Source organism: Mustela lutreola, chromosome X, assembly GCF_030435805.1.
Source record: "Mustela lutreola isolate mMusLut2 chromosome X, mMusLut2.pri, whole genome shotgun sequence".
NCBI classification, from domain to species: domain Eukaryota; kingdom Metazoa; phylum Chordata; class Mammalia; order Carnivora; family Mustelidae; genus Mustela; species Mustela lutreola.
The window spans coordinates 15,898,972-15,911,040 of NC_081308.1; the positions used below are offsets into that span (position 1 = coordinate 15,898,972).

Consider the following 12,069-nt stretch of genomic DNA (forward strand, 5'->3'; position numbering starts at 1 on the left):
AGGGAAGAGGCCTCAGAAGAACCCAACCCTAATTGACTTCCAGACTCCAGAAGTATGAGAAAATAAGTTTCTGTTGGCTTCAACAGAAGCCACCCAGTCTGTGGTATTTTGTTATGGCAGCCTGAAATGATGAATAAATACACCATCATAATATAAAATCACTAAGAATGTCAATGGGGAAGGTAAGGGCTAACTGTAGGACTATAACCCATTCCCTCCCTACCAGAAATCAATGACCTCAATCAAATTTCCTTAAATATGCCAATGATATTAGCAGAAAGAAAACAAAAAGTTCTTATGTCTAAAATGCTTTTAGGGGCACCTGGGTTGCTCAGTGGGTTAAGCCACTGCCTTCGGCTCAGGTCATGATCTCAGGGTCCTGGGATCAAGTCCCGCATCGGGCTCTCTGCTCAGCAGGGAGCCTGCTTCCCTCTCTCTCTCTGCCTGCCTCTCCATCTACTTGTGATTTCTCTCTGTCAAATACATAAAATCTTAAAAAAAAAAATAAAAAAAATAAAATGCTTTTAGGGGCACCTGGGTGGCTCAGTGGGTTGAAACTTCTGCTTCAGTTCAGGTCATGATCCCAGGGTCCTGGGATCCAGGCTCTCTGCTCAGCGGGGAGCCTGCTTCCCTTCCTCTCTCTCTGCCTGCCTCTCTGCCTGCTTGTGATCTCTGTCTGTCAAATAAATAACTAACATCTTTAAAAAAAATAAAATAAAATGCTTTTAGCAAGATACATTTTGTCTCTAGAGATGGCTTATTGTAAAACATGGAATTTATGGACTGATGAAGCATGGTTGGCTGGAGAATGGAGGTTCATAATTTGTGTAATCAATGAGGTATAAAAAGGGGAGGTTGCAAAACCAAGTAACTCCCCTTGTTTGAGCAATGTTTCCAGATTGCTCAGAAGAAAATTGTCCTTTAATTCTGAGTCCAAAGTGTACAGTAATGAGGAAGAGAAAGGGTATTTTCGAGCTAAGTCTGATGATTTCAGACTTCTTGAAGAACAGATTATTTCACCTGTGCCTGGTGATCGCTCTGTATCCTTTGAATCATTAATCACATTTGGTATTGGGTTAAGATCTATGATTCATGTGCCTGATGTGACTCTTTGGGCTAACCAAGACTTTGCATACAAAAATTATCTTGCACTTCTTATTAACTCAGAAATGTTCTTGTTTTAAGTTCTATCAATCCAGTTTGATAAATTTATACTTTGGAAAAAAATTTATACTTTGGATAGAATTTGCAATTATGAAGGATTATCATATAACTGAAATAACCTGATAAATGACATACATGCATTTATTTGAAACTTTATTATATAAATTTTCATTTCTTTTAAAGATTACAAAACCTGTTCTGTGACAGGAATACAAGCAATATTGTTCCAGGATTATTCATGGATACATCTGAAAGAGCTTAGATTACGCATTAACAGTATGATTTGAAAACTTCCCAGATTAAACTCTTAAGTAAAACAATTTAAAGTATTCAGTGATAATTAATCCTTTACAAGCATTTCATAATTATGGCAGCAGTGCCAAGTATCTGATGTGATTTAACCACCAATAAAAGGTACAATACATAGGAACTCATGATACGGTAACTTGGGCTTCCAGCATGCCTTACTAGAGAGAAACTAGTATAAAGTAAGATCAGGTATAATAGTAGAAAAATATTTGTGATTTTTTTTCTTTTTTAAAAACTGTTTTAAGTAGTTGCCCACCCCATTCCCACCCAAGGCCAAAAATGCAAAATAATTACATCCCTTAGGTGTATATCTTCCCTTTTGCTTGGGTAAGAGTTAAGATAAACCTAATACATGTACATAATTTTAAGAATTAAAAACTCATCGCCCATAATTATTAAGGATGCTAAGGAATGGCAATTAAAAAAAAAAAAGCTTTAGATGATAAACTAGAGATACACAAACCAAAACCTTTATCCTTATGCCCTTGCTTTGTATTTAAAAGTTCTACTTTACATACTTGTTTGAAAAACTCAGTATACAGCTCATTCAGTACTATAGTGATACTAGGAGTAAAGATTTTCACTTCCATTAGATATTGAACTAATCTACTTAGACTATTACGGAGACTCTCCTCTCACATGTGTTTACACACATTGTACTCAAATGGTATGTGCTCTGGAAGAGGTTTTCTTGAGGTCTGCATCTCTGAACTTAAGTCTCTAAATTTTCCTTTTCACTAATCTCTATTCAATGTCATATACTTTGCTAGTTGCTCTGGGAGAAGTCATGGACATTTAAACAGCTTATCATGCACTTCAAGGTTATATGGCAAAATAATGAGGAAAGTGCCTTAAGAGGTAGGAAGTAGACTCTCATCCCAACCCTTGCTATGCCCTGTATGAACAGTTAAAAGACTAGAATCAAAGTGGTAAATGTGAGACCGATAGTAATACAATGCTTAAGAAAATTAACTTGACTTCATTACTAGAATTGAGAACACTCAGTCACACTGGAACCAGTTACAAGTCACTTGACCACACAAAATACAGCAGTGTCAGAAGTACATAAAGCACACTGTAGATAAAAATTCTTCTTGGCCATCCATATTTAGGTATTATCATTCTGTAGATTCTTCACTAGAAAAAGTGGTTAAGCGTGGCTCTGTAGAATACCACAGTCCCAAGAAAGCAAATTTCATTCCTTCTTTAATTGGTCTCCACCAATGGTCACTTGGGGAAAACCAGCAAAATGTAAGCAATCTGGAGGCGAAAAGAGGACTATTTTCACTAATTGAAATATAAATAATGAGTTAGGTTAACTTATCTGTGAATTAAATAAAACTCAATGTATACATCTAGTGTGAGTCACATGGAGCTGGACCTTTCAGAGAGACAGAACTCTGACTAGATTGGAACCTCTTGGTTTAAGTACCAAGGGTCAACCATGGAACCCAATATATTTCTTAAGCACAGAAAACAGACCTTTTCTAACTCTTTACATTCCTGAGATACCTGTCCTAATGCCTTCACAAATCTCATAAATCCTCGATACTACCATGAGAATTTTATCTATAAAATACGGTAAAGCAAACCGAGTATTTTTCAGTCATTTATAAAGGCCAGGAAGTAGAGACTATCAAAGCCATGTTGAGATATGTATTGCTGACTTCCAGGGTGATTAAGTACATCTGTACAAAGGCTCCCAAATCTTGGATGTTTTTCTGCTCTCATCCCAGGCTGGACCCACCCCAGTCCCTTTCCAACCCAATCCATTCTCTTACTCATGAAGCCTTTGCACCCTTCTCCCTCTTCAAATCTTTCCTGGGCTGAGGGTGCAGGGCACAGCAAACAGGCCAGCCCAACCTCTCATAATGTCCCCACTTCTTAAAATTAGGTGGGAAATGGTTGATCCAAACCCATACTTTGCAGCCTACCACATGTGAAATGTGAATCTCTACTGTGTACAACACCACACCCCCTCCAGACCCTAAGTGACTTTTCCCCACACATCAGCCTTGCAGCATCTTGATTCTGTGCCTTGTCAAAATATTATATTTTTGGACTTTTAGGGTTGCTTGTGAATAAATGGAAGTTAAAGGTCTACTGTACTTAGGAAAAAAGATATCTCTATAAATTAGAAGGAGTTGAAATGACTTACATAAAAAATTAAAAGGACAAAAACTTACCTTAACATCATCACTTGAAAGGGAAGATACAAAACACGTGGTAGCGTAATCCATATTTTTCAGCATATGCTTGGAAAAGTTAAATGCACTCTACCATTCTAGATATTATTTTGGATTATAGGCTAAGAGGAAGTTTGTAAAAGTGGCCTGATGGTTTAGTTCCTTCTTTCACACTGAAATAATCTTTAAGACTAAACCAAAACCTTCTGGGAGAAGCCCTGGTAACTAGGAGAACTAACTGGTTAAGGGCCCAGAGGAACTGGACTCAGTAATTAATGGAAAAGTAAACCCAGGGCAAGCATTACATTTAGAGCTGTCTGCTGTAAATCAAAGGCAATAGGAACACCAGGATCACAGATGAAATAAATCAAGCTCATGAACTGCATTTTAGGCGAAAGTCTTCAGTTTTGTGAACACATGACTTGCTTTTCTCCAATAAAACTGGCAGTTGAAGTAGGCAAAGAAGGCATTATCTTTGAAAGCAATAAACTTGCCATTCATCTACCAGTGGAGTAATGTCCCAAGAAATGCTTTTTTTTTTTTTTTTAACAACTCTGCTCCTGGTTGGGTGATAATATGAAGGAAAGGTAGCATGGTGTTATGAGGGGGAAAAAACCTGAGTAAGAAGTTAAGGATTCTAGTCTTTGTTTTGGTTCTTAGTTACTTTACATGCAATATGAGAATGTCAAACTAGATAATTTATAAGGACTTACACATTTACTTCTGGTTCTAAGACTACGATGGACAACACACCTAAGCACTTATGGAATAGCATTGGTGTCCAAAATTTGAAAATGTCTTTTTTTTTTTTTTTTGCCTAGAGTTACACTAACATTTTAAAAGCAACAAGAATTTGGGATGGGTTTGGTTTGAAACACTGAATAGAGAGAGAGAGAAAGAAAGAAAAAAAATTTTCTGGGCAATGGGAAGCAGTTTTTGATAGTCAGCATTTATATACTCAAGAATTTTAAAAAACTTTCTCCATCTAGATCTTCTGAATCCCTCTTACTGTACATTTTTTAAATTTAGAAGATAAACTTACATTTGATTTCTATGCAATAATCATTTTGTGTCACTTAAGCAAAATGAATGTTACAGATTTTCCCTTTCTCTTTAGCTGTGTAGAGGAGAACTTAAAGTAATAGTAAGTGGCTTCCAAGACATTTAACTAAACTACACTTTCTTGGCTTTGTACTCAAAAGATTTAAAGCTTTGAGCAGGTAAAAAGACTTCTGATGTAAATGGCTCGGTACATGGCTGGGCACATTCTTGATGAGGTTAAGCTAAATCACTTTTCCTAGTTTTTGTTTTTCACATTACATATTGATGTACGCTAGGTAGCTTAACCAAAATACAGGTAATAATGGATACAAAAGTTTCTTTAATCAAATTGTGGAAACTACCGAAATTAGATGTAGATAACGAATACTGTAATCTAAGCAGACCCAGTAACCACTATGAAAGCTGATCATTTCTGAAATTAAAGGAAGCATTATATGGCTGTAAGTCATCAGAAGGAATTCAGAAAACACTCAATGATGAACATTCACTTAGCCTACTTGAGCTATAATTTCAGGTGAGAACAAATACTGTTTGATCAAGAATGTTTTATTCCCTCAAATAAGAAAGTTTAAATCCAATTTCATAGAGAGGCTGGCGGCCTTTATTACATTCAAATTAGTGTTTAATATAGAGCATCGTAATGGGATAGAACTCATTATGATTTACCTTTTTCCCAAAAAGCATACTTTTCACTTTTCTTGCAGGGATACAAGAACAGGTATCCTGTTATTCATATGCTAAATTCTGCAATTTGATCTATTTAAATGTGAAAGATCTAATGGGACTTGAATGACCTGTTGTTAAATTTTCCTTCGCCAATCTCTTCACCAGAACTCTTAAAGGCCTTTGATGTATATTGGCAAAATCCCAAATTATATGCCAAATACTAAATATGGATACTATTCAAGATCAAAAGTGCAAGAACTACCTCCTTGATTAAGGAAAAAAGGACCCTAAGGAGTTGCAACGTATATGGACTAACTTCATAGGTGTACTCTTGATGTCATGCCACACACACGTGATAACTTTCTCTACCATAACAGCTCTCTAGGTTAGTCTGACAAAGCACCTGACTTTAAGAAACAAACAAATGAACGAACCAGTGAAACAGACATGGGGAAATATATGTACATTTTGGAAGTATTACATTCAACAGCTGTTCCACAATCTGGCCATTTTTAGGGCTGTCCAACAATACTGTTAATCCAGGTGAACTATTTAACCAGATTTAATAGTCAATTGATTAATAATAATAGATTCCAAGTTAAACAAAGCATGTATACATTAAAGAAAGCAGTACAGAAATGTACTGTATATGAACTGTTTACAAAAACATACAAAATGTTGGATGGCACAAGGGATACAGTGCTAATAGAAACGGATTGTTTAAGCTAAGTGCTTAACATAAACTGTCCATCCCTATAACTAACAAAGAATATTTCAGGGACATGAAATATTTCCTATAAAAATAATGCTATATGGTGTAGAGTACTTTATTCAGTGTATTTTTAGGTGGTATTCGTATGTTCATTATTCTTGTTGATTCAGTGAATATGTCTTCATCATGTTTCCATTTTCATTTCATCCGAAGCTCCAGGAAAATCTAACTTGCTAACAATCATTTAAAGCGAGAAGAGACGGAAGCAGGAGCAGCAGGAGGAGCAGCAGCATTATGGGTACCAGCTGGGACAGTGTGTGCTTGCAGGTGTCTCTCAGATATGTGCTACCTGTCGCCAGAACTTGTGCTATCAGCTTACACCATGGTACCAAATATCTCACTGAGGTCACTTCACAGAGCTGTAGAGGTGATTTTTTTAATACCTCTCCGCTGAGCAAGAGTAGAGCGGCCTACTGGTTCCAAAACTGGCGACTGATTACGGTTTAAAGCAGAATATGTAGCTGCCATAGCACCCTGAAAATAGGAAAGAGAGGTCACAACACAAATGACAATGGGTACGTACGTAGAATACGAGTACGTAGAATACGAAATACAGATATTCCCCCCTATATAATTTCTTCATATGAAAATTTAGATAGATTTAATTGGGCTTATAATGAAAATAACCATACTGGTCAAACCCTCTGATTTAACTAAAAGAGGCAAATACGGGAGCCTGAACTTATGGATGAGAAGGGACAGGGATGGGCTTATAATAAGCAGCCCTCACTTTACTCAGGACTATTCAACTTTTTGTTTCTTTGCAATTCTTTCTTTTTTTTTTTTTTTTTTAAAGATTTTTATTTATTTATTTGACAGAGAGAAATCACAAGTAGGCAGAGAGGCAGGCAGAGAGAGAGAGAGAGGCAGAAGCAGGCTCCCCGCTGAGCAGAGAGCCCGATGCGGGACTCGATCCCAGGACCCTGAGATCACGACCTGAGCCGAAGGCAGCGGCCTAACCACTGAGCCACCCAGGCGCCCCTCTTTGCAATTCTTTAATACCAGGGGCAGCAAAACATGCTCTTCTGGAACTTGTTTTGCCACTGCTGACAACCTCAAAGAATTTGCTCTGGGTTTTGCATAAGAAAGAAATGTATAAACAAAAAATAGGAAATCCATAAGCCTATGTGACAGATAAACTCAGAAGTCATTCTTACACTGGTTTTATTATATTTTGGCATGCTTTGACTTTCTCTTTTCCAAACCGCTCATTTTAAGAGAATCTCACTTTAGAAATGGATGCAGACTGAGCAAAAGAAAAAGGTGCTGTGGGCATGGACAGGGTTGGCTCACAGTTTCCTGGAAGTCATGCAGAAAGCAGTGCCTGAATGGGGCAGCTCACCTTGACTAGATGGGGTGCATCCTGTCTGTTCAGTTGGTACTGTGGCAGTTGGTCCCAGTGGACAATCCAAGGATGTCTGAGCACAAGGGCAGCAGTCAGTCTCTGATGAGGATCCACATGAAGCATCTTTGACACCAGGTCCTGTAATGGGAAGAAGAGGAGTAATACAACAAATTTAAACTTTTGTTTGTTTTTCTATAGCACTTGATACTGGTCAGCATTCTTCTTTAGCTTCTATGACACTATTTTTTTCCTGGCATCAAACCTTGGGGTTCAAAGCAATTTGGTCAATATAACATTTCTTTTTTCTTTTCTTTTCTTTTTTTTTTTTTTTAAGATTTACTTTAAAGAAAGTGACAGAGAGGGTGCCTGGGTGGCTCAGTGGGTTAAGCCTCTGCCTTCGACTCAGCTCATGAGTCAGAGTCAGCTCAGGGTCCTGGGATTGAGTCCCTCATCAGGCTCTTTGCTCAGCAGGGGGCCTGCTTTCATCTCTCTCTCTCTCTCTCTCTCTCTGCGCCTGCCTCTCTACCTGCTTGTGATCTCTCTCTCTCTGTCAGATGAATAAATAAACAAACAAACAAACAAACAAATAAATAACTCTATCTTTATAAAAAAAGAAAGCGACAGAGAGAGAACAGAAGTGAGCATGAGCAGGGCAAGGGACAGTGGGAGAGGGAGAGAATCTCAAGCAGACTCCCCAACATGGGGCTCAATCCCATGACTCTGAGATCATGACCTGAGGCAAAATCAAGAATTGGATGCTTAACTGCCTGAGCCACCTCAGTGCCCCCAACATGGCAATTGCTTTAAAAAAAAAAAAAAAAAAGGCAAAAAACCCAAGTCTCTGTTTTCTCTTCCCTGAGTAACAGTAACTTTGGTACATTACCAAAGAGTAAATTTACCACATTTATGTATCTTTAAGTACTTTGGCTCTTTTATTCACTGAGATATTCTGACTTTTCTATACTTTTGTAGTTTTATTTCTTTTATTTTTTTAATTTTTATTTATTTTTATTTTTTAAGATTTTTTATTTATTTATTTGACAGAGAGAGAGATCACAAGCAGGCAGAAAGAGAGGAGGAAGCAGGCTCCCTGCCGAGCAGAGAGCCCGATGCGGGACTCGATCCCAGGACCCTGAGATCATGACCCGAGCCGAAGGCAGCGGCTTAACCCACTGAGCCACCCAGGTGCCCCAATTTCTTTTATTTTTTTTTAAAGATTTTATTTATTTATTTTACAGAGATCACAAGTAGTCAGAGAGGCAGGCGGTGGGGGGGGGGAAGCAGGCTCCCCGCTAAGCAGAGAGCCCAATGCGGGGCTCGATACCAGGACCCTGAGATCATGACCTGAGCTGAAGGCAGAGGCTTAACCACTGAGCTACCCAGGTGCCCCTGTAGTTTTATTTCTAAATAATTTTCAGCTTAAGACTTTTTTGTGCTGCTGGTAATAATGAAAAGCAGAACATAACTGTCCAATAATAGGAATTTAATTGGAGAGCTCCAAATGCCCCCTCCAAAAGATTAGAGTTATTTTTTTTAAGTAGGCTCCACACCCAACGTGGGGTTTGAACTTACAACCCCAAGATCAAGAGTCACATGCTCCACCAACGGAGTCAGCCAGGTGCCCCAGATTAGAGTTATTTTTATTTTCCCCACTTCATGGGCATTGCACAGGCATTACTAAAAAAAATAAAGAAATACAGAGAAGCAAAAGAACAAGAACTCCCAAAATACCATTCTTCCAGAGAAAATGCCTTCTATCTATCCAAATGCTTTCCTATGCATGGAATACAGATCCATCTAACTGCTAGATAGTTTTATACTCTCCAGAATAAGAACAGTTGTGACTTAAAAGAGCCATCTACCACTTGTTTTTCATTAAAAATATATCTATTTGAGTATCTATTAAAGGCCAAGTATTCTGCTAGACATTGGGTATTCAGTAGTGAACAAGATAGAAATGAACTCTGACCTCATGAAGCTTTCAGCCCAGTGAGGGAGAAACAATCAATTACAAAGCAAACAGTTAAAAGTCTTTGATGGGATGAATAAAGACATATAGCTAGAGGAGCACAAAGAGACACCTGACCTGAACAGGATGGGGTGGCTTAGAAGTGACTTCTTTAGAGGAATGTGAGACCTGAAGGATGAATTGTAGATAGATTATAGAGAAGGGGGAAGGAAACAGAGCAATTCAGGGAGCTAGAGCGGAGTGTGATTAGAGGAAATCCGTCAGGGATGAGAACGTGTCACAATTAAGGAACTGAAAGGAGTGCAGTGAGGCTGTAATAAAAACAAGTAGAACATGGCAGCAGATAAATGGGAAGGTGAGAAGGGACTAGACCATGAAGGCCCCTGTAAACTACATTAGCAAATCTGGTCTTTGTATGGAGGTAAGAAATTATTTAAAGCAAGGGAATGACACAGTCAGGTTTGTACTTTAGAGAGCTTACCCTCACTAAGTGTGGAGGAAAATGGATTGGAGGGTGCAAGCCTGAAGACTCCAATTTGAGACTGGCAGGAGATGATGGCTTCAGGCTAGTATAAGAGACGGAGAAATATGGATGGTCTGAGCTACTTAAGAGAAAGAAGCAACAGAACCTGGTGGTTGACTGGTACTGGGAACTGAAGAGATGTTATTCCAAGTACTCCTTTGCTATTATTTAATTTCTTATTTTTAGTTTTCATTAACAGCAAAGAACAGGAATAAGCTACTGAACAGAATTAGAAATAAAAAGTGAAACAATTAAGAGCTCCCCTTCCAAATTCTTAAAGTGAGAAAATATGCTTCAAGTACATAGAAAGTTGCAAAACTGCCCAGGGGCACAACAAAACTCTCTTCCTTCCGTAAGGCTCATCACTCTGTTCAGATAAACTCATTCGTATTCATGTCTTTGGCTTCTACAGATGGTGACTCCGAACTCCACTGTCCACCCAAAACTTCTCTCCTAAGATCTGCATCAATATAGCCAGTTGCCTAATGGACATACATCTCTTACTTATACACCACAGTCGCATTTCAAATTCGTAATGTCCAAATCTGTAATTATCATGCCTCTCAAAACTACTTCTTTTGTATCCCACATCTTGGTGAAAGAACACCACTATAACTCATTTCCCTACGGTGGAAATGTGGACTACATGCTTACTATCTGCTTCCCCCTTGCTTCTTTTTTTCTTTAAAGATTTATTTATTTATTTTCACACACACACACACACACACACACACACACACACACACAGAATCTCAAGCAGACTCCATGCTCAGCATGGAGCCCAGTGTGGGGCTTGATCTGACCACCCTGAGTTCATAACCCGAGCCAAAACCAAGAGTCAGACGCTTAATCAACTGTGCCATTCAGGTGCCCCTCCCCTGCTTCTTATCCCCATTTAACCACTGAGTCTATTTTGCCCCCTAAATTTCTCTTTAATTTAGCTCAAATCTTGCTACTACTGCTCTAGTCTAGGTCTTCATCATTTGTGACCTGAAATACAGTAAAACCTTATAAGTAAAACCCTTAATATTAGGTCAGTGAGGACTGAATGAAAAAATATAGGTATTAAGTGTTAGCATAGACCTTGGCACGTAAGTGCCCAGTGAATTGTAGTGATGGTCCTGTTCTTCTCAAAGCCACATATGAAACATACGGCCCATATGACTAATGACATTCACATGTGCAACTTGCTCTTGAGGGAACACATCAGACTGATAGAACCCTCACTTCCGACTTTGTGCATATTTACTGTACCATATAAAGCTTATCTCAAGTCTTAACTGGACAAATTTGCAGAAGTTATCAGTAATAACGTGATATTTATAAGAAAGGCTGTGAGTTAGATCCAATTTTTTGTGCTCTATTTTTTATCTCATCCTCACCTTTCTCTTTCATTCAAAAAAACATACTGGAATCAAGTCAATGAGAGCCAAATTATCGAAATTAAAGCAAGTCAAGGTTATCTCTATAATTTATTTAAAAAGGAGGCAGTGGGTAAGCTTTGATACTTTATACAGTGACATTATTTAATATGTCTCACAATTGATCATGACAATTTCTGGCAGACTCCAGAGATCAGAATTACTCTCTATAGAACAAACTTGAAAAAGGAAACTCTGATCATTACAACGCTTAATACTTTTCAGCAATTCTCTAATACCTAGAATAAACCTGAAACCCTGAGCATGATCTGCAAAGCCTTTTATAATCTGGGTTCATCAGCTACCTTCTCACGTGTACCCCGTGCTAGGTACAACAAACTGTGCACAGCAACTTGGAAGCATTCTGCCATTTGCAGGCTGGCCTGACCACAAATAGCATGTGCTGCTCCTGCAGCCTGGGATGGAATACATCCTTCTGCTCCCTAAAGCTGCCAGGAAAATCCCCTCACTGCTTCTGGAAAGCTTTCTTGGAAATCTTTCTGACTGAGCACCATCTGTAAACTTCTTTAACACAAAAAAATGTACCACTGTAACATGTGACACTGTGCTGTATATTTCTGGCCATCTCCCAACTAGACCATGAGCTTCCTGATATCAGGAATTCTATCTCAGTCACATCTTTTGATCCCTG

At 38.4% G+C, this 12,069-nt stretch overlaps 1 protein-coding gene across 7 annotated transcripts in view; it reads right to left on the minus strand.

Annotated features, from left to right (window-relative positions):
* Positions 1-1,300: 1,300 nt before the first annotated feature.
* The window catches only part of RPS6KA3 (ribosomal protein S6 kinase A3), a 116,857-nt gene continuing 106,088 nt past the window's right edge, over positions 1,301-12,069 (minus strand). For all 7 annotated transcript variants that reach the window (XM_059158694.1, XM_059158695.1, XM_059158692.1 and 4 more), the window contains 2 exons: positions 7,502-7,642; positions 1,301-6,633 (listed from right to left, as the gene is read on the minus strand). In XM_059158694.1, the coding sequence (XP_059014677.1) occupies positions 6,511-6,633; positions 7,502-7,642 (264 nt within the window). In that variant the 3' untranslated portion in view covers positions 1,301-6,510. The remainder of the gene's footprint in view (positions 6,634-7,501; positions 7,643-12,069) is intronic.